Here is a 20998-nt window from a genome sequence, read left to right as displayed (position 1 = left end):
GCATTTGCCCAGAGGGATGGAGGAGCTAGTTCCTTCACATCCCTCTCATCTCTCTGTTTCCATGATATATGGTTTTCTATTGTTGGGTTTTTTTCAAAAGGGTGAAAATGAGATGCACAGCTCTTCATCTGCTCTACTTGTTTTGTGCTACAATACATTTTGGCCCTTGCCCCAAAATTAAGTGGTGCTTAATTTAGAAGTTAAATAAGTGTGAAAACCTTTTAGGATGACGGTTGCCAAATAAAGATTAGGAAAAGGACACAAAAGAAATTACAATGAAAACCAGCAAGTATCATTTTTAGCCTGGGCTTTTTATTCCAGTGATTACATCTTGGAAACAAAACCCAAGCCATCCACACGGCCAGAGAGCGCGAGAGGGAAATAAGCCCATTTTGCACCAGCTGGCTGTCGGCCACGGGATGGTGGAGGAAAGGCTTGCGGCCTTTGCCACGATCAACAGTCCAGCTGGGAGAAGGAGATCTCCAAAAACCTCCTGGAGGATTTATACATCCCGATTTATTCAGCACAGGTCAGAGGTGCATTTAAGAAAGTGCCAAAAATCTGCTCATAGAAAATGTCCCCGAAATTCAACGTCTGGACCCAGGAACGCGTTGCTGTGTCAGCCCCGCCAGGGAGCGCGGGGCCATATGGCTGCCTGCAGAGGCAAGGCCATCGCACAACGCAGAAGTCATCAGCAGATGTCTCGGGAGGCCGACGCGCAGCCCCCTCCCGACGGGGCGAGGGGAGCAGCAAGAGGCGCCTCGGCCAAACCTCCTCTCGCCAGGACCCCGCAGAAACGGGGTCAGGCAAAGCGCCCACCCGCACTGACGCCGCCGGGGCGCTGCTGTGGGTGCTCCCTGATGGTCTTTGCTCCAACTTTCAGGTGTTACCCCAACCAAAGTCAGGAGGCGAGCAGGGAAGCGCCCCCACAGAGGACGCCTGGACATGGGGACCCCGGCACCCATGTGAGGGCAGCGCAGTGGCAGCACTCGGCTGCGGGACCGGAGGTGCTCAGGGCTGTGCTCAGCATCACCCCACGGCAACTGCAGCTCCGAGCACGGGCTCTGCCCTTCCACCTTGCGCGCGGTCCCGCGCCGCGGGTGGGGAAAGGGGCTCGGCAGCGCAGCTGTGCAGCGAAACCGAGCCGATGTGCCCCATCTTTGTGGCAAACGTGGCGGGATGCAGCCCACGGCGCGAGCGCAGCCTTCAGTCCCGTCTGCTCCTCGCAAAAGCAGGAAGGTTGCAGGGACGAGCCGCGGGCTGGGGCGGCAGGTCAGGGCCTCGTGTGCGGTGGCAGTGCTTACGTTGGCTCACTCCCCTCAGCGTGGCTGGGGCCCAGCCCGGCTTTTATTGCACAGAGATGCCTGTGCACGGCAGAGCTGCTGGTTGGCCCTGAACCACCGACTGGGGCCAAGATAAGCCAAACAGAGAGTCCAAAGGCCGTCCCTTCTCCACCGGGCATGAGGCAACCTGTGAGGCTCTGGACTATGCCCTGGAGGGGTGTAGAGTTGGGAAACACCTTTGAGAAATTAGGGTGACAACACAAACTGCTGCCTTCCCCTTTCTGGCCTGCTCCAGACCAGGCAGAGCAGATGTGGACCAGCATGAGCAGTCCCTGAGGTCTGCTGACACCCAGGAGCCTCAGAGCCACACGGCCCAGGGGTCAGGCCAGGCTCTGTCCCTGAAGAACACAGCTGGGGAGGGGACGCCTCCGAGCGTGGGTGCTCAGCGTCACTCTGTCCGTCTGTGCGGTCCCACCTGACGCTGCATGGCTGCCGTGGGAGGGATGGAGGGAGCCCTGGGACGTCCTCAGGACTCAGCAAGTGTCTTTCCAGTATTTACCACCCCGAGGGCTGGGTCAGGCCAAGCTGGGAAAGCCTCGCAGCACCCAGGGTCCTGCTGCTCATCCTGGCAGAGGAGCCCGGACCACCAGAGCCCCGTGGGGTGGGAAGCAGGGGCTGCTGCAGCCCCAGGAGCTGTTTGCCTGAGGGCCGTGCCCCAGCACCTGGACATTGAGGGTTCACTGCAGGAGAGGTGCTCAGAGGTCATCAGTTGCTTTTTACACAACAAAGCCAAGGGCTGTTCCTTTATCTTGTTCTCCCTCTCCTATTACCAATAGTTTTTCTGGTCCGACTGGATTTCTGTGCTGCCACATCCCCAACAAAGGGAGAAAGTCCACACAGTGGAGGTGAGGAGGCCAAACCCCCTACCCCTGTGCCCGATGGCCAGTCCCAAATCCCTCTGCAATGGGGGGACATAAATATCAGCTGGTAAGTCACCAGCACTGGGATTTCTGTGCCGACCTGGAGCTGGCATATGCCTCTGCTACACTCCCACAGCACTCAGTCAGCCACGGCTGCTCGAGAGCGACGCATCGGAGGAGAACACGCTCCATGCTGGGAAGCCAGGCGCTGGTGTCCAGCTCTGGCTGCTCCATGCGTCGGTTCCTTGCCTGGGAAGAAGGGAGACAGGAGTGTCAATGTGGATGTGCCACTATTGGCACAAGGCTGCCTTGGCGCCGTGTGTGGCACACGCAGTGGCTCCCTCTGGCACCTGGCTGGGTTTGGTCTTGGCTGCCAGCACTAGCAGGCACCCCAAGCCCCAGGACATGGTGCTCTGGGGCCCAAAAGGCAGGGTTGGGCTGGCCAGGAGCAGGGACGAGCCGGGCTCTGCACCACCTGCTCATCCCCGAGATGTATCCCCGTTCCCCAGCCCAGCAAGTCCCTCTCTGCCGCCTCCTGCTTCGGCCCCAGCCCCAGCCGAGCAGCTCATGCCTGCGAACACCCAGCAGGACACAGTCCCTGCTTCTGCTAAACAGGTGAGCAGTCACACCACAAAAAGGCAAGAGATGGAAACCAAACAAAAGTTCTGAAGCCCTGCCAGGAAGGTGGCACTGTGAGAGCTCCTGGGTGACAAGTGGATTTGTCTCTCGCAGCCTGGCAGGGAACATCTAGGGGCTGTTAACTTCTGGGGGATGCAGGGAGGAGCTGGGCACAGCTGCACTAACAGCTGACGGTTTGCACTGACAGCTTCACAAAAAAGCAGGGCTGATGCTACAGCAGCTTCTGGACACGCTAAAGCACAGTTGTGTATTTCTTCCCAAATCAGTCACCTCTGTTTAAGGGCGGCAGACCTGGGAGCTCCTGGCTGGCAGCGGGGAAAGGTTGCTGGCACTGGGTGCCGCGTCCGTGCACGAGGAGGAATCGCTGTGTCTGAGGCACCTCTCAGGATGCGAGACCCAATCCTGCCCTCGGTCCCTCTGCTTGCGCTGCCTTCAGTGCCATGTCATGTTGCACAAGCCAAGGCCGCACCTTTGCACACACTTTGCAGCTGCAAGCGTGGCACTCACAGGTACCAAACCTCTTCTGTGCATGTCCCTGCATACCTCAAGGAGCTCCCTATGGGCAGGCAAAGGACACTGGGAGACAATAGTCCGATGCAGTGTGGGCAGCTGCAGGGCTGTGCCCGGCCCTCTGACACAGCCTGTGCCAAACCGGGATGTGCCAGGCACGGCACGATGCGGACAGGTCCCTGAAGAAGAGCTGCCACCTGCTGGCACTGGGACAAACCTGCTGGCCTGCCAGCTGCGAGGACCTGGATGGGCACACCTGGGGAGGCCCTGCACCATGGCACCGACTGTTCAGCTACGCTGGGGAGGCCGAGGCTGCTCTGGCACAGCCCAGCATTGCTGGTTTCGCCCTGGGACACACACGCAGGTGGGGAATTCACCCAAGCCCTGAATCCTGGCTCTTGCCGAGGGTGATCCGGCTCTAGCCACCCTCGACAGGTTTCACTACAACCGTTTGTGCCAGGCCAGAAGTTGGCTGGCAAACGCCACCTCCAAACCCCCTCGACCTCCCGTGGCTGCTCCTGATGTCGTCGGTCAGGTGGCTCTGGTGAGACACAGCCGGACCTGTGCTCCACGCAACGTGTCCCCACGTGCGCCACACCTTGGCCAGCCCACGGTGGGATGGGACACCTTGGTGCAGGAGGGTCAGAAGCAAAGCGAGGAGGCAAAGGGGACCGTCAGAGCAGAGCTGCTTTTCTGCGGCCACAGAGGATGCAGTTTAGAGCTTGCTGGGAATCTCTAGGCCACAGCAAAGGGTCTTCTCCAGCCAAGATTATCCCTAACAACACCAAACTATGCCAGCTGTACTGAGAGGAGAGCCTGGGCAGAACGGGCTCTGCTGGTGGAGAAAGCCTGCCAGGAGGTTTCCTTCCCTTGACTCTGGGAAGCCTCAACTGCAAAGAGGAGCTGGGTACGAGGGGAAAGCACGGCTGGGGGCCACCAGCCCACCCCCAAAGCCTCCTCACCCACCATGGTCCCCTCGCTCGGTGGGACTCAGCCCCGCTCTGCTTTCCAGAGCAGAGGAAAACAAAAGAGGAGGAGGAGGGGGAAGGGAAGGGTCTAAGAGAAACTTCTCCCAACTTCTTGGGAAGAGAAAAGGCCTATTCAGGCAGGAAGAATACCCGTGTGGAGCTGGTCACTAAGCAACACACAGCAATTCGGCATGGCCCGATGCACGGGCAAGGAACAAAGCTGCCTTGCTGCCCACCGAGAGCCCAGCCAGGCGACTGCCAGGCAGGGAGAGCCTGCAGGACCTGGGGCCAGGGGACACCAGCCGTGCACAGCCACCATGAGGGGCTGGGACACCCAGTGGGGTCCAGAGCTCCTGGGTGCTGCCGGAGTTTGTCCTCGGTTGGCTCTGGAGGGTGACTAGCCACCACTGGTCTCCCTCTTCACTGGGAGGCTGTTTGCTGCTCAGGAAGGATTTCTGGTCTGCTCCAAAGCCTGTGGCTCCCCATGGGTCTGGTGCTCACGTGGGGCTACATACATCATTCCCAACAGAGGTACAGCGCATTTTGGATAACATCCTGCTCCCACGGACACTGTGGGGCTTGTATGGGCAGAGCAGCCAACGCAGGCTACACCCTGCCCCAGATAACCTCTGGGGAGTTGTCCTTTGCAAACAGGCTTACTGAGACATGAGTCTCAAGGAAAAAACGGACAAAGGAAATCAGGCCTGACAAACCCTGCTGCCAATCCATGCTGAAATGCCTCCCCTGGAGCCCGGGGGGTCCCTGGAGATGCTGCTGCCCCAAGAGAAATGCTGCACAGAAGGAAAACTGCCCACAGCCAGAGCAGGTCTGCTGGGACAGTCAGTGTGCAGCCAGGCCCCAATCCAGAGCCTGACGAGCCTGGGGAGATGCACCAGACCTGCCAGGACACTGGAAGAGGCTTTTCGCCTGCAAGGTGTCATGGGGGAAGCACTCAGCCCTTCACGCATTTGTCTCCAGCATCTGATATACTTTGAGAAGAGTTGCTGGGACACGGACAAACTCGCCAGGTGCTTACCCACCTCCTCAGGGAGGTGTTTGGCCAGCTCTGATCCCCATCCTGCAATAGCAAGGTGAGTAAGTCAGGGATGCTCAGGTATGTCCACACTAGCTGCAGAGCACCTGCAGATGGAGGTATTCTCATTAACACTCAGTCCTGCCCTTTCCCGGCTTTGTCGTCCGCTATCTCAGCCTTTAAGCAACTGCTTGGGACGCACGCTAAATAACCAGCAGCCAGAGGGCTGTGGTGAAAAATCAGCTTGGCCAAAGTAGTGCCATTTATTTTGCTACAAAACCCCTTTCAGAAGGCCAGTACGCTGCAGGCAATGGGGGACACTCCAACCAGCAGCAAGGACGGAGAGCATCCACTCCTGGACTTGCAGAGCTCCTACCTCCCCTGGCAAGAGGGCAAACAGTGCTCCTGGCACAGCTGGGAGCCAAGCGCGCCGAAGCCCAGCTAAGCAAGGACTCGGCACACCAGGACCACAACACGTTGACGCATCCTGCAGCCAGGGGAGCCCCAGAGCAAGGGGCACCAAGTCCAGCATGCCTGCTGCACCATGGAGAGCATTAACCTGTCCTTGAGCTGACGGCCGTGCTCCTTTGGAGGTCTCACGACAAGGTCACACTGGGAAGCAGAAGTGAGACTCATCTTCTCTCAAATTAGTCACCTGGAAGTGTCCAGTCCATCCTTTTTATCTGCAGGGAGCACAGTGAGAGCAGCACCTCCAGGAATTACATCAACCTGAGACAGGATCTGTGCATCCACTTCCATCCGCTGGCTGCCAAGGGAGCCTGCCTCGCCAACACCCCCAGCTCCAAGAGAGGCACCACGAATGGAGAGGATCCACCCAGAAGAGAAGCAGCCCCAGCCTGAGGAGCATCTTCTTGCAAAGAGAGAAAACCTGGATGAAGATGCAGGACACTGGACCATATGCTACCCAGATCCATCCTGGATTCTCTTCTCCCAATATCAGTGCCTGCAACCATCAGCAAAAGCTGTGCAGCATAGCCAGATGGGACTTCTTTGTTGGCGCGCTGCATTTTCTTGCTGTTCTTCTCCTGGTCTGTAGCATTTGCACATTTGTAGAAACATTGTGAGAGAACAGAGGTGCTGAAAGAGGGAAATATCTTTGTGAGGATGAAGTGTGCTGGGAAGTCCAGAGCTAACCTTGGCTCTGGTGGTCCTCTTCTGTTCCCAGGGAGGTGTTGTTGAGATCTCCCAGGCAATGGCCCTTGCCACTCAATCAGGATCCCTGGTAAAGCTCCATGGTATTCTCATCATGAAGATTTTTCCATGCCTGCATCTCCAGGTGGAAGTTGTCGTTAGCATAGAAAATCAGATGTTCCCAGTCCTTGTCATAGTAGCCATCTGAGTACTTCTCGCTTCCCTCTGTGATGTAGCCACAGGCACTCACGTGGGAAAGACAGAGGGCTCACTGGGGAGAGGTCCCACAGATGGAGGGAGCTAAGTGAAATGCAGGACACAGTTCCCAAACAGAGCACAGGACAGGGATACCAGTCAGGGCTCCTCCGCGTGACCCTGCATGGGGGTCCAGAAGGACCAGACTATGAACGCTGGCTCCAGAGAGCCTGCTGCCCTCTCTCTCACTGCCTCCCTGGGAGGCAGGATGGCTCTCGGGCCACAGCAGGCTTCACAACCTCTATGTGAACTATTTTAGGGCTGTTTCTCTTGTCTTCAATCTGCTCCTCCACAGCTGACGAGACCCCTTATACCCTCAAGGCTGATGGTAGGCAGGGCTGGAGCCTCCCTGCTCTGCCCTGTTATCCTACCTCCCCTTCCAGACAGCGCTGTGTGCAAGAATCATCGTGCTCTTACCCAGTCACAGAGGTGGAGGGCAGTCAGCATTGTGGGTCTGTACAGCCAACAGTAGGGCTTTTCCAGACCTTCAGATTTTAAAAACCTGCAGCAGGGGAGAAGAAAGGACAGAGAAGTTGCTGTGTGAGGTGGCTCAAGCTGTTCACACCTTGTCCCCCTGTGGCCTCTGTGGCATCTTCCTCCTTGCAGCGGTTTGTGGCCATATGAGGCATTTCAGACAAGCCATGAGTACGCCCACACGTGTGGGTACTGTTCTGTCCTCAGCAACGCACAAGGCCAGCCCAGAATGTTTTATCACCTGCAGTGCAACCTAAGCCCAGCTCTGTCCCAGCTTTATGGAAGCAGTATGTCTTGAAACAGTGGGGATAAAGAGGGGCTGGATTAAAGGATCTAGTACGTTAAAGGCCACTCTTAAATCTGTCTTGTGCCTTGCAGTGCAGAAGTGCTTTGAAGCGCCCTGGTATGTCCTGCTCCCCAGCCACATATAGGAGTGAAACGAGACATAGGAAAGGTGCAGAGGAGGGTCACAAAACCCGCTAGGAGCTGCAGCATTTTGTGCCAGCAGTTGTTAAGATGGTAGGAGTCCACACCAGGAAAAAATAGCATTCAAGCCCTCTTGGCCTTGGAAAGGACCCAAGTCGAAGGGGAAATGGCAGAACGAGCAGGGAGGTGCAAGCCATCTGGCACTGCATTTGCCGTCTCTCAGAGAAGGCACAACTCAGCTCTCAAGGAGACCGAAGGGTAAACGTAGCCAAAGCACAGCACAACAGGAGCTCTTCTTCCTACATCTCTTGGTCACGTGTAACCCACGATTGGCAGATCTTACAGTGACAGTGTCCAGCAGGCTTGTGAAAAGGATTAGAGAGGCAAAAAGAGCAGCCAGGCCAGGCAAACAGGATACTGAAGAGTGCCTATTATCATATTTGAGGGCACAAACAACCTCTGAGTCAAGAAGGGATCAGGGGAGAGGAGGGCTGTTACAGAGCCTTCCCCCAAGGTGCAAAGCAATGGGGAACATGAAAGGTTGGCCCTGAACTAGATCAACCATTCTGGCACTTCAGCAACACTCACACCTAAAGTTGCTATTTGCCCAGGACTTCTTTTGGATGCAGAAACCCTAACTGTCTGACGGCTGTCACTTCTCCAGCTCAGATGCTGGACATCTACCCACCACTAACATCCCCCTGCAGCACCACAGAGAATTTTAGCTGACTGCACACTGACGAAGCTCACCCCTGACCTGGTGGTGTGGCTAAACTGCAGTTACGAGGGAGTGAGCTGGGAGGAGAGGTCCCAGAGACAGAGGGATGGTGCTGGCCAGAATAAAACAAACATGTTAGAGCACAAAACCCCCAGCTCACTTATTTCTCATTTATCTGAGGAAATCGGGGTGAACCACCAGGTATTTGTCCATTGTAAAATCTTTATCAAATCTCTCCCGAGGCCTCTGCCTAAGGACAGGAATGGGGAGACTCAGGACAAGCTCCTGCATTTCATCACAGCTAAAAAGCATCAGCCCTGATGCACTGGGTGATAAGAGAAGAACCACAAACACCTAAGTTATGCTGCAACATTTCCCAGGTTATGACAAAATCTCCCTAACCTGTGTGTATTGCAGAGGAAGAGATCAGGGAGGAGAGGCAACAACAGGAGACAGGAATATCAAAAGCATGCCTGTATATAGACAAGAATTGGTGAAAGCAGGCCTTCCTCCATGCGTAGGCCACCATGTACAGACACCAGACCAGACAACAGTATGTGTTTGACCCAGAGGACCACAAAGCTTCCTCCAAACTCTGGGCACACATCACTGAAATCGGCCACTTCTGGGAAGGAGGTGTATTGGTTACAGCAGTGTTCAGAGCTGTGAAGGAAATAAGATATTTCTCCAGACAAATCTGCCAGGGGAGGTGTGGGGTCCCAACCCTGGGACCAGACTGATGTCGGGGGTCTGCTGAAGCAGGGAATGCCATGATGAGGGCGAGGTGAGGGGTGGAACTAGGTGAAGACTTGGTGGTTGCCCCTTACTTACACCCAGCCCCAGCTGTGCAGACTGTGGTAAAGTGCCTCTGCCACTTCCCACACTGCTTATCAGCTGCCAAAAAATTAGGCCTAAACTTATGTCAAGAGCCTGGACAGTTTCTAACAGAACACACCCTGGGGGAAGTATTTAAACCAAGTCAAGAAGCTGTCACCCACTCGCAACTAAACAGCAATCGTAAGCACAACTCGTGGTTGAGGGTTTAGTTGTGTGGCTCCTTTAAATTACAGAAGAGTGAATATTTTTGCTGACCCATGAAGCCTTCCTCCCTCCTCACCCCTCATTTATCCACCCAAACAGACCCTGTTCAGCTCCAAGAGTTGTAGCAGGGTGTGCTGCGGCAATTAAGGCTCTGGGTACAAAGATATGTGGGGACTGGGGGCTTCACTCCAGCTATAAAATTGGAGCATGGGAGAAACTCGGTAGAGGTCTCCCTCAGCTGGTCTGAGACCCCCACCACCTTTGACCTTGCTGCGGACTCTGGAACACCAAACAGGTCGTATTCCCCTCCCCCCCGTTTCATATATCTTGCTCTACCAATTTCTGTCTTATTATGTACTGGGCTTTCTATATAGGTTAAGATAATTTGCTTAATGAGAGTGGAAAATACAATAAAATTGCAGAATGTGTTAGCTCCCTGGTGTCTTGCCAGCGAAGCACGTTAACAGACAAAATCTGTCTTGCTGCAGATAACAGTCTGGGAACAGTGCATGACAGGAGGGAGGCTGTACCCTGGCCTGCACCTCAGCAGGGCTGAGCACTGTGGAAAGGAAACGGGCACAACAGAGAGCTCCACACTGAAAGATGTAGAGATGGGGCCGGTTTGTTTTACCTGTAGTGATTCAAGAATCCTTTCCTGATGTTCCTGTTGAGCACAAGAGCCTTCAGCCACTCAGTCTCTAGCTCCCGTCGGGAAGTGAATGTATCTGACATGCTAAGGAAACAAGTAAGCATCAATACACATCCTTTAAAAACAAAAAGCAAGCAGGCATCTAGGCTCACCAAGTTTCTCAGACACACATCTTTGGTCTGCAGGTTTTAACTATCCCACAGAAGCAGAATGGAGATAACATCTGATGTGCAGCTACTTCTACGTGCCAAGAGGCTGGGGTAGGACTGACACAGCTTGCCACGGCAAATACTCCGAGCCAAGCCAGTGCAGGTCCCCTCACTAAGGGTAACGCTGAAGGGTGAGCTCAGCCCCTTTGCTCCTCAGGCGTGGCAAGATCAGAACTGAAGGGCCCAGACTAACAGTGTTCTGTCAAAGCTCTGCATGCATACAGCACGGGCCTGACTTACTTTTCTGTGCGGGATGTTGCTGAACCCTCTGTGTCCCGAGATCTGGAGAAAGGACACCAGGCAGTCGGCTGTGAATCCATAAAAGGAGGTTTTTCCCACATCTTTTTTCACAACCTATGATTACAGCCCTCCTCACCCTGGCCAAGGAAATCAAACAGAGGAGCGGAGTTAGCAGGTGACCATTGAAAACCTTTGCATTCATGTTTATAACGGGAAAAGACAGTGTCAGTCTGGAGGAAAGGAGGATTAGGCCCATTTTGAGCTACATCTTTTGATCTGCAGGAGAGCCCCCTGCTTTGGAGATGGCTCTTTATGGCTCATCTGTGAGCCCAGACTCTCCCTGTGTGTTTAGGAACCTTCTAATTCCCTCTGGTTTTTCACCATCTCCTGCCATCAGTCATTTTAGCACTTGGGAGTCAGTGCAATACTTGAGGTGAAGTTATTCAGCGATAGTTGTCTGCTAGCTGGAATAAGCTAGCTGTGTATCTTCTAAGAAGGAAGCCTGCCTTACCGGAAGACATAGTCATGGGAGTCAGTCTCCTGGCCTATCCCAGAGTTATTCAATATTCCTCCATTCCCCACGACAGCACAGCTAATGCATATTGGCATGCTGCTGTGGCTGGTGGCCAGGAGGAGCTGCTGGTGGGGATTTGGGGGCGGCAGGGACATGACCTCCTCCACCACTGTGAAGCAAACATGGTGGAGAGTTAGCATCAAGAGCCTTTGGGATGGACACAGTGAAACCACCAGTTTCCACCATGAGATCCACCTAGCCTGATGCCTTTGACAGGGAGATGCTGCAGACCTCCAGCTACTTGGTGTAAGGTTCCTGTCAGGGGTTTGATGGTCCCATCCTGACATGCCCTGAGGGACTCACGTGAATAATTCAGCTCGAGGAAGCCATACAGGCCTGCAAAATGCTCCAGGCGGCCCCACTCAGTGTCACTGAAGTACCTCTTGTCTGTGAAGAGCGTGATGTTGGGCAGGAGATCTCACAGCCAGTCAGACTTGGCAGCTTTGGCCTTCACTGATGCAGAGCAGGTCCTGAAAAACAAAAAGGAAATAATAAGGACTGATTAGCAGAGAGCTGATAAACCTGACTGAGTGCCAGTGCTTGTGTGCTGGTATGTGAGAGTATTAGAAGAAAGGACAGAAACTCTAGGAGCACATCATCCATTCCCCTCAGCGTCCCCATCACCATGAAAGTGAGGCACAATTTCTACACTACACTAATAACTAGCTGGTGGAAAGTGACCTACAAAGAAGCCAGAGTGACTCCAGGCCTCTGAGACTTTCCTCTTTGGAACAACAGGCCTGTGATCCTCACATGCTTTAATGGCTTTGGGCCTCATTGACTGATGCAAATTAGTATCTGTATTAGGTCTAACCTACACATACCAAGTAAGGCTGGCAGTCCCTGTTGGCAATGCACCTCACAGGGTCCTGGCCTCAGAGTGCACATGAGCAAACACACCGAGGAACACGTGAGATCACCATTATCACTCCTTTTAAAGATGAGAAAAAGCATGCAAACAACTTGTTCAATGTCATAAATGAATCACAGAGAAGCATGTCACTGAGAAGAGAATCCAAGCCAGCTTATCCTGTCTAGTAAGAGAAGGGTCTCATGGCAGCTGGCAAGAGTTAGGGTGTGTGTGCAGATGGAGAGCAAACTCTACTGCGTTGCATTTTCCACTGAGTCATTTTGGGCCCTACTTTCTTAGACACCTTTTCCAAATACCTACTGCAAATCCTACTGAAAGACAAACAGCAGACCAAGCGGACCCCCGTGCCCAGCTCAAATCCCCAGCAAAGACCAGACCGCTTTGCCAAAGCCTTGCTCTGTGTGTGCTCCACAACTGAGCTGGGCTCTCTGCTACGGCTGAGGATGACAATCCGGTCACAGCCTGAGGAGACAGCCCTCGTTCTGCCTGTCACAACAGGAGTGCAACAACAACAACATTGTGGGGGGTTTCATGTCAGCGTCATCTTGCTTGCAGCACATTTCATGTCCAAAGACAGGGATGCTCCCTTCCTGCTCAAGCTACACTTTGTACTGTCCAAGGCTTGGTACTTCTTGCGCCTCCGCAGCTGGACTGGATCAATACCAGAGGCACTAGGGAAAAGTCTGGTCACGTAGGAAATGAGGGAGGTGGGAGTGCTTCTAGTCACTCCTCTCTCTGCAGAATTAGAGATCAGGTTTGGAAGCAAGACCCAACATGTGACGTCTGGATCCACATCTTCACCTTCACTAAAGACCCTTCTGCATGTATTTTCTTCTCTTTCCCCTGCTGAGGAAGGGTTTTCCCCACTGTCTCAGCTGTTCTGCACACCCAGATGCTCTGCAGCCTTGGTTACAGCGGAGGATGTTCTCAGCTGCCTGCTGTGAACTGTTGTCTCACATTTCTCTGCCAGCTCCTACTCTGCACTTCTGAGATGGCTGCACATGCTCTGCAGCTCATTGGATGAGAAGATGAGAGCATCTGGCAGTCGACAAGCAGGATCCTGGTGAACTAACCCCATACAGGCAGTAACACTGGGCAGGAGGGGTGAGGTACTGTCTCATGTGGCACACGCACTCTTAGCCATGCAATTTGCCCGTTCCAATTTGCATTCTGGTTGCCTCGAGACTGCGGGGAGCCCAGGAAGAAGGATGCACATCCTGCGCCACAGACTGGATCATCTGCCAGGCTCTTCTGCTGTGACTCAGTAAGGCTAGGCCAGTGCATGAGCTCAAGCGTTTAACAGCCAAGTTCTGCATTTAATAGTCAAAGATCTTTGGATAACAGAGGTATCTTTGGGGCCAGCTGCCTCTCTCAAGCAGTTCAGTGCCACACTGAAGAGCACATCCTGTCAGGAAAAGAATGGCTCACACTGCCAAAAGGGGCAATGGGGAACAACATCAAAAAACCACAAGGGAGAGAGAACTCAAAAATAAAACACCAAAGCAATAAAACTCATCCTAGGATTTTTTTATCAGCCCAGTTCATCTACCTCTGCTCTCTGCATGACTCCCAGGGCATCCTGGGGTTGGGGAACGGGATTAAATTTTTCAAGAGCAGCCCCTGCTCCACCGGGAGAGCTCTGAGCAGAATGACATGGTGCCTGCAGCCCTGACAGTCCCCTGGAGCAACATCTACATCCCCCCTAATGCCACCAAAATGACACATGGCAATGGTGGAAGACTGCGGCACTGAGACATTAAATAGGCAAATGGCTCATCTAAGACCCCCGAGCTAGAACAGGAGCTCCTGTCCCCTGCTCATGTGCCTACAGCGTCCCTCCTCCCTGAGCACATGAGCAGTGTGTAAAGGCCACTTACACCCATGTATAAAGACCCTTCTCACTCTAGAGAGGGTTACCCACCTGTCCAAGCCTTCCAGCAGCAGGGGTGCCAGGGAAAACGCCTCTTGGTAAGCTTTACCAAGAGCTACCAGCATAAGATGGGGGACAGAGCAGTATTGTGCACCACAACCTGCCCCATCTGCTTCCTGACAACTTTGCTATAGTTTATGACTTTCCTAGAGGCCCTGTTCCTGGACGTGAGTAATTACAACATGCTCAAATTTCATTTCAAATTAATTCCAAACCCTCATAGCTACAAAGGAAAGGTCAAAAATATGGTCAGAACAACAGTGCAAAACATGCTTTCAGTTCCATGGCTGTTAAGACAACCTGATGGTCTCACCATCATTGTTACCATCTTACCGTTTTGGAAGATCACATCAGCAATACGACCTACACAGGTGCAGGTGATCACGAGAACTAACCTACAGAACAACACTCTCAACAAACAGGATCTGTAAGAAAACTTTGAAGCTGTAGCTGTGGAAGTGGTACTGCTTTGACAGGTACAACTGTATCATTCGAGATTCTCATCCTCACCTCTACCAAAATACCTCACCTGTGCTGACCAGGCCTACAGTTGTTCCTGTCTAGCAGAGAGGAACAAAGCAAGACTTGAATGCCAGACCTGCTATGAATTATTTGCTCTGCTGTGATGATGCAACATGTGTTCCCTGTTATGCTCTTTATCACCACTGTGAGCTGGGTCAAGGTTATCATTTTGCTACACTGTGTGACACTCGTTTATGATATGATAAAATTACTGGTCGTGAGACTAATCTGGTATTTGTACTCAGCATTGCTGTCACCTCTGTGCCTTGGGAGCCACCTCTTGGAAACTATTAATAATTACACTCTTTACCTTTTCTCCTCAAGGGGGGGGCAACGCTTTCCCCCACTCCACTTCCCCTTTCTCCTTCAGGCTAGTTATAACAGCTCTTGAGAATTTTGAATATCCTTGGGATGCTGAAACTAGCACAGTCCTATTGCCACGTCTCCTGAATGTGTGTCAGGTCTTATGTCTCCTGAATGCATGTCATCTTGCTTAGGGTTAAACAACTATTTCAGAACACCATTCAGAGACCTACCCCCATGACAGGCGCTGCGGCTGAACCAGAGAACCAACCCATGCCAGCATCAGTTCCTGTGCAGAGACCCTCATCATCATCACTGCCAGCATCACTCTTCACAGCCTAGCACAGCACAAGCTTCTGACTTGCTCTGGTATGTAGATGCTTGGGTGAACAGGCACACGGAGGCATTCCTGTTCCCTCACCATGACCCTGCTTGTTTGCTTTAACTGGGCAGCATAAAACAAAGATCAAGGCAAGTCTTGGGCTTGTAAACCTGAGTCTTCACAGGAATTCTGATGTGCAGTTTCCCGAGAGAGCGGGTGGGAAATGGGACGCCTGTATGAAGACTGCCATTTAGTGCCCAACACCTAATGCCTGCCTGTAGGCATCACAAGACTAGGCGTGACTCAACTTACCTTAGGGTGCCAGCTCACAGGGAACACGTAGGCTGCATTGTGTCCCTAAGTCCCCTATGCAATATATCAGGGCACCTAAGAGTGGGACCACCTTGTAGCACATCTAGAAGGAAAAATTTTCCCCAGCTTCTGATGCACCTGAGCTCCAGAAAGGGCTGCTTGGCCTTACTTTCAAAGGAACCCATGGAAATGCATGCAATTGCAATAAGTTCCCATACCAGTGCATGGCAGAGGACTGGCCAGGCTGAGTCATACATACAGGTTGCCCTGTCTGGGTCCCATCAGCATCTGCATATACCAGAGAGCTGACGACCAGCTTGGAGATCACCCTCGACTGCCAAGGGCACACATGTCCAGGTGACAGCCAACAAGGAGGTCAACAGGGAGGCATCATTCCTGGTGAACACACACAGCCATCACACCTACTGATGGTGAAAATATGTTGTCCAGCAGGTACTTGTCCTCAAAATCCCACTGCGGCTCAGACTTGAAGTCAGCAGCTCTCATCTCTGTCACTGCAGCAGCCTAAGGAACAGGTCTTACAGCTTTCACTGATGCAGGAGACTCTTTTGGCTTTGTTTGGTCTTTGGATATGTTGTTTTCATGAGCTCACTTCACCCCAGAGGATGGTTTCACTGTTGCCTTCTCCTTGGCTCCTTCCACCCTGGGAAATGGTTTCACATTTGTCTTTTCCTTGGCTTCCTCAACCCCTGGGACTGGTCTCACTGTTGCTTTCTCCTTGTTTCCCTGCACCTTAGGGGCTGTTATCACTGTCAGCTTCTTGATTCCCTCCAACCTGGGGCGTGGTTTCACAGTCACATTCTCCTTGGCTTCCTCCACCCTGGCAACTGGTTTCATCATTTTCTTCTGGCCCTCCTTTCCTTCCCATCTCGGTGTCCTCTCAACCATATCTTGTTCAAGCCTTGTGATGTCTCTCCCCACAGTCACCTTTAAAAAGCTCCTTGAGTTCCCATTATCAGAATAGTTTCAGCCCTGTTGCTCTTGGGTGTCCACTTGTAGCATATCTGGGCCACGTTGGGCTCAATTGCCTCAATGCAATCAAAGGAAAAGCAGACACATTGCACACACACTTTCCACTGAACACCTTCCAGCTCATTTCGCGCTCTTGTCTCTGGGTGCCTCTCTGTGCTTCAGAGCAACCACTGCATATGACCACCATGCTCAGAGGACTTGCCTCAGCAACAGCCACTGCATTTCTGCTGGACGCCCTATGAATTCAATTCCATTTTCAACTCTGCCACCAGAGTGTTATTCAACTTCCCACACCATTCTGGCCTGAATATGACTTATCTTCCCGCTAAGCAAATCCCAGAGGCTACACGCTCCTCCTCAGCACTTGGCTCATGAAACATCCACACTGGCAGTAACTGCAAACCAGCACAGAACAGCTTTGCCCTGCACTGGGCAAGACCCCTGGCACTGTCCCCAGAGCACTGCAGGACTGTTTTGGAGACCCTGAGTTCAGGACACAGCACACACCACGAAGGCAGCCATCTGGCTCTCTTCTTTGCCAGCAGAGCCAAGTGCTTCAGTGACAGAGCACGAAGATCTTCCAGAATTCAGTAAGGGAAGTCTAATGAGAAGTGAAACTTACTCCTTTACCATACTTCACTTCTTGAGAATTTGGGGCCACAGGCATTTTTCCCCTCCTCCTCCCCCTCAGCCGGCTAATGCAATGTCATCACACAGCACTCGCCAGGTACGCCTCTTAAGACAGGCACTCTGAAGCCATTAAAATACACTCCAAAGCGTAAAACTAAAATCTCTGCATTTTCAGCAATCGCCTCTAATGTTGCAGCTGCCTCGTTGCCCCATTCAGAGGCACAGGCAGGTACAAGGATATCATAGGAGGATACAGCTGCCAGCAGCGGAAGAGCCACCTGCAACAAGACTGGGCTGAAACCCAGCAAAAAAACCAAGGCAGAAGTGGTGGGGTTTTATCCCAAATGTTCATTCTTATCTGCACATGGCTGGAGGGTGGAACAGGAAAAAGGAAGGTGAAAAATTTCTGCAGCTGAGCTTTTATGTACAGCAAAGCTTTTCAGGATAAATCAGCGTAGTTGTGGCAGTCTGATTTCCCACTCACGTTCATTCACCCTTTGCATAATGCGTTTGTTTTGGAGAGCTGCGGATTGCTTCCAAGGTGATAAATGGGAGAAAAAGCACCTCTGCAGATAGCAGGCTGTAGATAACGGTTCAACTGCTGCTGAAGCTTCAGAGTGCTGTGGCATTCATTAAAGTGATTACGAAATTATCAGCTAAGGAGGCTTTTAAAAATAATTTTGTACCAGAGAAATCATAGAATCATAATACTTGAACCTTTCCAATGCTACTTGTGAGAAAAAGACGTTGTGGTAAATGGCCTGTCTGCTCTTCCCCTACCTCCCTCATAAACACTTGCCAGTTTCAACCAAGTATGCAGCAGTTGCTTCCTATCACAGTGCTTCACTTATAAACTTGTGTTACCATTTACTGCCTAATAAGAGGGAAGATTTTATATATACACTCTAAGTAAAGAGGGATTTGATAAGGTAGCTCAGGCACATCTTAAATCCCTGTATGATTTTCTGTTGTATTTTTAAGATGATGTTCACAATTTTGAAATCAAAAGGCAGAGAACAAATGAAACAGGGCAGTGTGACAAACCACCCCCCAACCCAGACCTCCCATACTTGCTGTCTCGCAGGGCACAGATTCCACCCCAGCCCTATTACACTTTAATTTCCAATACTGTGCCAAACATATGGAAACCAAAATGTAAAACCGAGGGCCCTTCACATCCAAACCCTTGCTCCCTGCAGTCAGACCCAACACAAGACCCAGCTCTCCTGACTAGCATTTTAAATCCAGACAACGGATCAAAGCAGCTCATCAAATTTCAGGCTCTAGAGTCCAGCTGGCAAAAACTGCAGAAGCTCAACGATATTTACTGTCATTTTCCTCTCCGTTTACAAAGCCCTAGGACAAATAGAGGATAAAGCCATGAAAATGCCGCTTTGTGTATTTCATGTTGCATATAAAGGTACGGAAATAGAACCGACACACAGATAACCACATACTGCTCATGCCTAGCTGTGTTTTACTTAAGTTGCAAAAACATGGACATTTCCATTAGCTGAAACTACGGCAGAATGAAATGGCTTCAAGCAGGTGGGCATGGAGAGCCAGTTGTTGTCCCAGCTCTGCCACTGGCAGGCTCTGTGATCAAGAACAACCCACTTCTCTACACCTTTTCCTTCTCCCCACTTCCCTTGTGCAGATTCTGACCTCTCCAAATTGTCAGCTGTCCACAAGGTGTGGTCTCAAATCACCGGAGCTGAGCTAAACTCACCCCACCTCCAGAAGAGACGCAGGTGTTCCCAGCTTCACCCCTCCTGCCTGCCCCCGCAGCATCAGCCCTGTGCGCTCCAGCTGAAAACTAACCCCACCAAGACAAGCCAGAAGAGCTCATTGGGAGAGCTGGGACCACACGAGGGCTGGTGGGGAGGCTGGGGCGCGGTGCTTCCCATGCACCACACAGGGCACCAACACGTAAGTGAGCCACGCTTGTAGGAGGAAAGGCTCAGATAGCTGCTGTGCTCAGGCAAGGAACCGTGCTTCTTGCCAACCATTCTGGAGACATTTTACTGCAGTCTACACTGGAATTGCCTCTACACCCATTCTTCTGGGGTTTACTTGACCATCTACATAAAAATTAATATATATATATTGATGATGTCTGCATGACATTGGCCTCCCAGTATGCAACATATTTGTATTAGGAATCAGATGTTAAACTCGCTATAAATTTGAAGGTATCCCTCCAAATTCAATGCCCAGCAAGGCAATCTGGACTCAGGCAGAATGAGGTCCTCTGGAAGCCACCGGGAAAACCAAATACTGTGTAGTGCCGAAGTACGAGAACAGGTAGCATTAGTAAAGCAAGCTGCTTTCTGAATCAGCCACACAGGAGACACTCGAAAGTAGAGATCCAGCAGAAAAAAGTTTTTGACTGTAGATCTTCCAACACTGTGCTCTGACTGTACACAACATGGTCTGCTAAAGCAAAGTGGTCATCTAACTGAGATCAGAAGTGCAAGATTGAGGGTAAAAAGACACAGGGACAACGAGCACTCTATCCAGACAGCACATATCACACGGAAGTAGGTCTCTTACCTGAAAATCCTTGTCTTCGACAAGCCAAAGAAGGAGCTGAAATTAGCAATTAAGATGCAAAAGTGTGTTAAAACAAAGAGCCAAATGAGGGCTCTGGGAATTTTAGGGAGCCTTCTCCTGAAAAACTGCATGGTGAGATGCCCGAGAGCGACACAGGCTTTGCTGCTGCCCAGAGGTGCTCACTAGGCAGTGCTTTCCAAAGGAGTGTTGAATGAGTGGGCTGGTCTTCTCTCTGGATTTCCCTAGAAGAGTGTGCACACCCTCTCTCCCAACATTCCCAGACATTCCATACATGGATCCAGTTTCTCAGACAAGACAGCAGCTTTGCACTGTTCCCATCTATCACCCTAAGCTTATCACCCAACACAGAGTAGGGAAAGAAACACCTTTTACTGCAAACAATGGAAGTTTCCTATATTTTCCTTAATGAGGTTAGTCTGGTGTAAGAAGGAAATCCTTTATCTCTAATCTGGTGGAAGCATCACGGGGAACATTTGTGTGAGTTATGAAGTAGCCATAGTTACAGGCAAAATAATTAGCTTTCAAACCACCACCTGCCCAGGGCTCAGGCAAGGTTCTAGGCATAACCATAAACAGATCTTTATTTTCTTCTTCATGCAGTACTTGCCTGTAGCTGCAATCCAGAAGCAATCCCTGCCCCCAAAAGCTGATGGCTAGATACACATCCATTTTACCTTGTGATTGCTTTGAAACAAGTCGAAGTAAGAGTCCTTGCAAATCCACCATAGAACAGGGGAGCTTGTGTTTAAAGGCAGATTAGTGCTTGGTTCACAGAATCCCAGAATCCCAGGCTGGAAGGGACCTTAGGGATCATCTAGTCCAACCTTTCTAGGATGACCAACCTTGTCTAGGACAGCCTAGACAAGACGGCCCAGCACCCTGTCCAGACGACTCTTAAAGGTGTCCAACGAGGCCGAGTCAACCCCTTCCCTGGGGAGATTATTCCAATGGTGACTGTCCTCACTGTGAAAAATTCCCCTCTCGTGTCCAACCGGAATCTCCCCAACAGCAGCTTGTGTCCATTCCCCCTTGTCCTCTCCATGTGACTCCGTGTAAAAAGGGAGTCTCCATCTCCTTTGTAGCTACCCCTTAAGTACTGGTACGTGGGGATGAGATCCCCTCTGAGCCTCCTTTTCTCAAGGCTGAACAAACCCAGCTCTCCCAGCCTATCCTCGTATGGCAGCTTCCCAGTCCTTTGGTTAAAGCCTTAGAGGACAGGGCTTAGAGGCAGACAGTCCCCTCGCTCTCTGATTAAGCTGACCTGCCTTTAGGGCAACTAGAAAAACTTCATCCAGCATTTCACTTGTCTGAAAGGTGCCAACGCCATCACAATCTAATCCTGCTGTAGCTGACAAACTTGCTACACAGGCCTGCCTGCAGCTCAGGTTCCCAAGCTGGCTCAAGAGCGTGCCACTTCAGCTCTGAGCTGCTTGTACAGATAGCAGCAACA

At 51.8% G+C, this 20998-nt stretch overlaps 2 protein-coding genes across 2 annotated transcripts; both read right to left on the bottom strand.

The window, feature by feature from the left end:
• Positions 1 to 292: 292 nt before the first annotated feature.
• Positions 293 to 14383, bottom strand: LOC142065491 (alpha-N-acetylgalactosaminide alpha-2,6-sialyltransferase 1-like). Its single transcript, XM_075111685.1, is given in 9 exon segments — positions 293 to 2452; positions 7178 to 7262; positions 10051 to 10113; positions 10115 to 10152; positions 10518 to 10622; positions 10624 to 10654; positions 11029 to 11200; positions 11395 to 11561; positions 14292 to 14383. Coding segments are annotated over 9 exon segments (930 nt in total). The 3' UTR covers positions 293 to 2275.
• On the bottom strand, positions 11575 to 19518 carry LOC142065269 (alpha-N-acetylgalactosaminide alpha-2,6-sialyltransferase 1-like). The gene is given in 1 exon segment (XM_075111248.1): positions 11575 to 19518. A coding segment is annotated over 1 exon segment (633 nt). The 5' UTR covers positions 16375 to 19518; the 3' UTR covers positions 11575 to 15741.
• Positions 19519 to 20998: the final 1480 nt, after the last annotated feature.

Source organism: Phalacrocorax aristotelis, chromosome 16 (assembly GCF_949628215.1).
Source record: "Phalacrocorax aristotelis chromosome 16, bGulAri2.1, whole genome shotgun sequence".
Taxonomy (NCBI): domain Eukaryota; kingdom Metazoa; phylum Chordata; class Aves; order Suliformes; family Phalacrocoracidae; genus Phalacrocorax; species Phalacrocorax aristotelis.
Note: the sequence above shows the minus strand (reverse complement) of the source record. Positions and strands in the feature narration are given on the sequence as shown.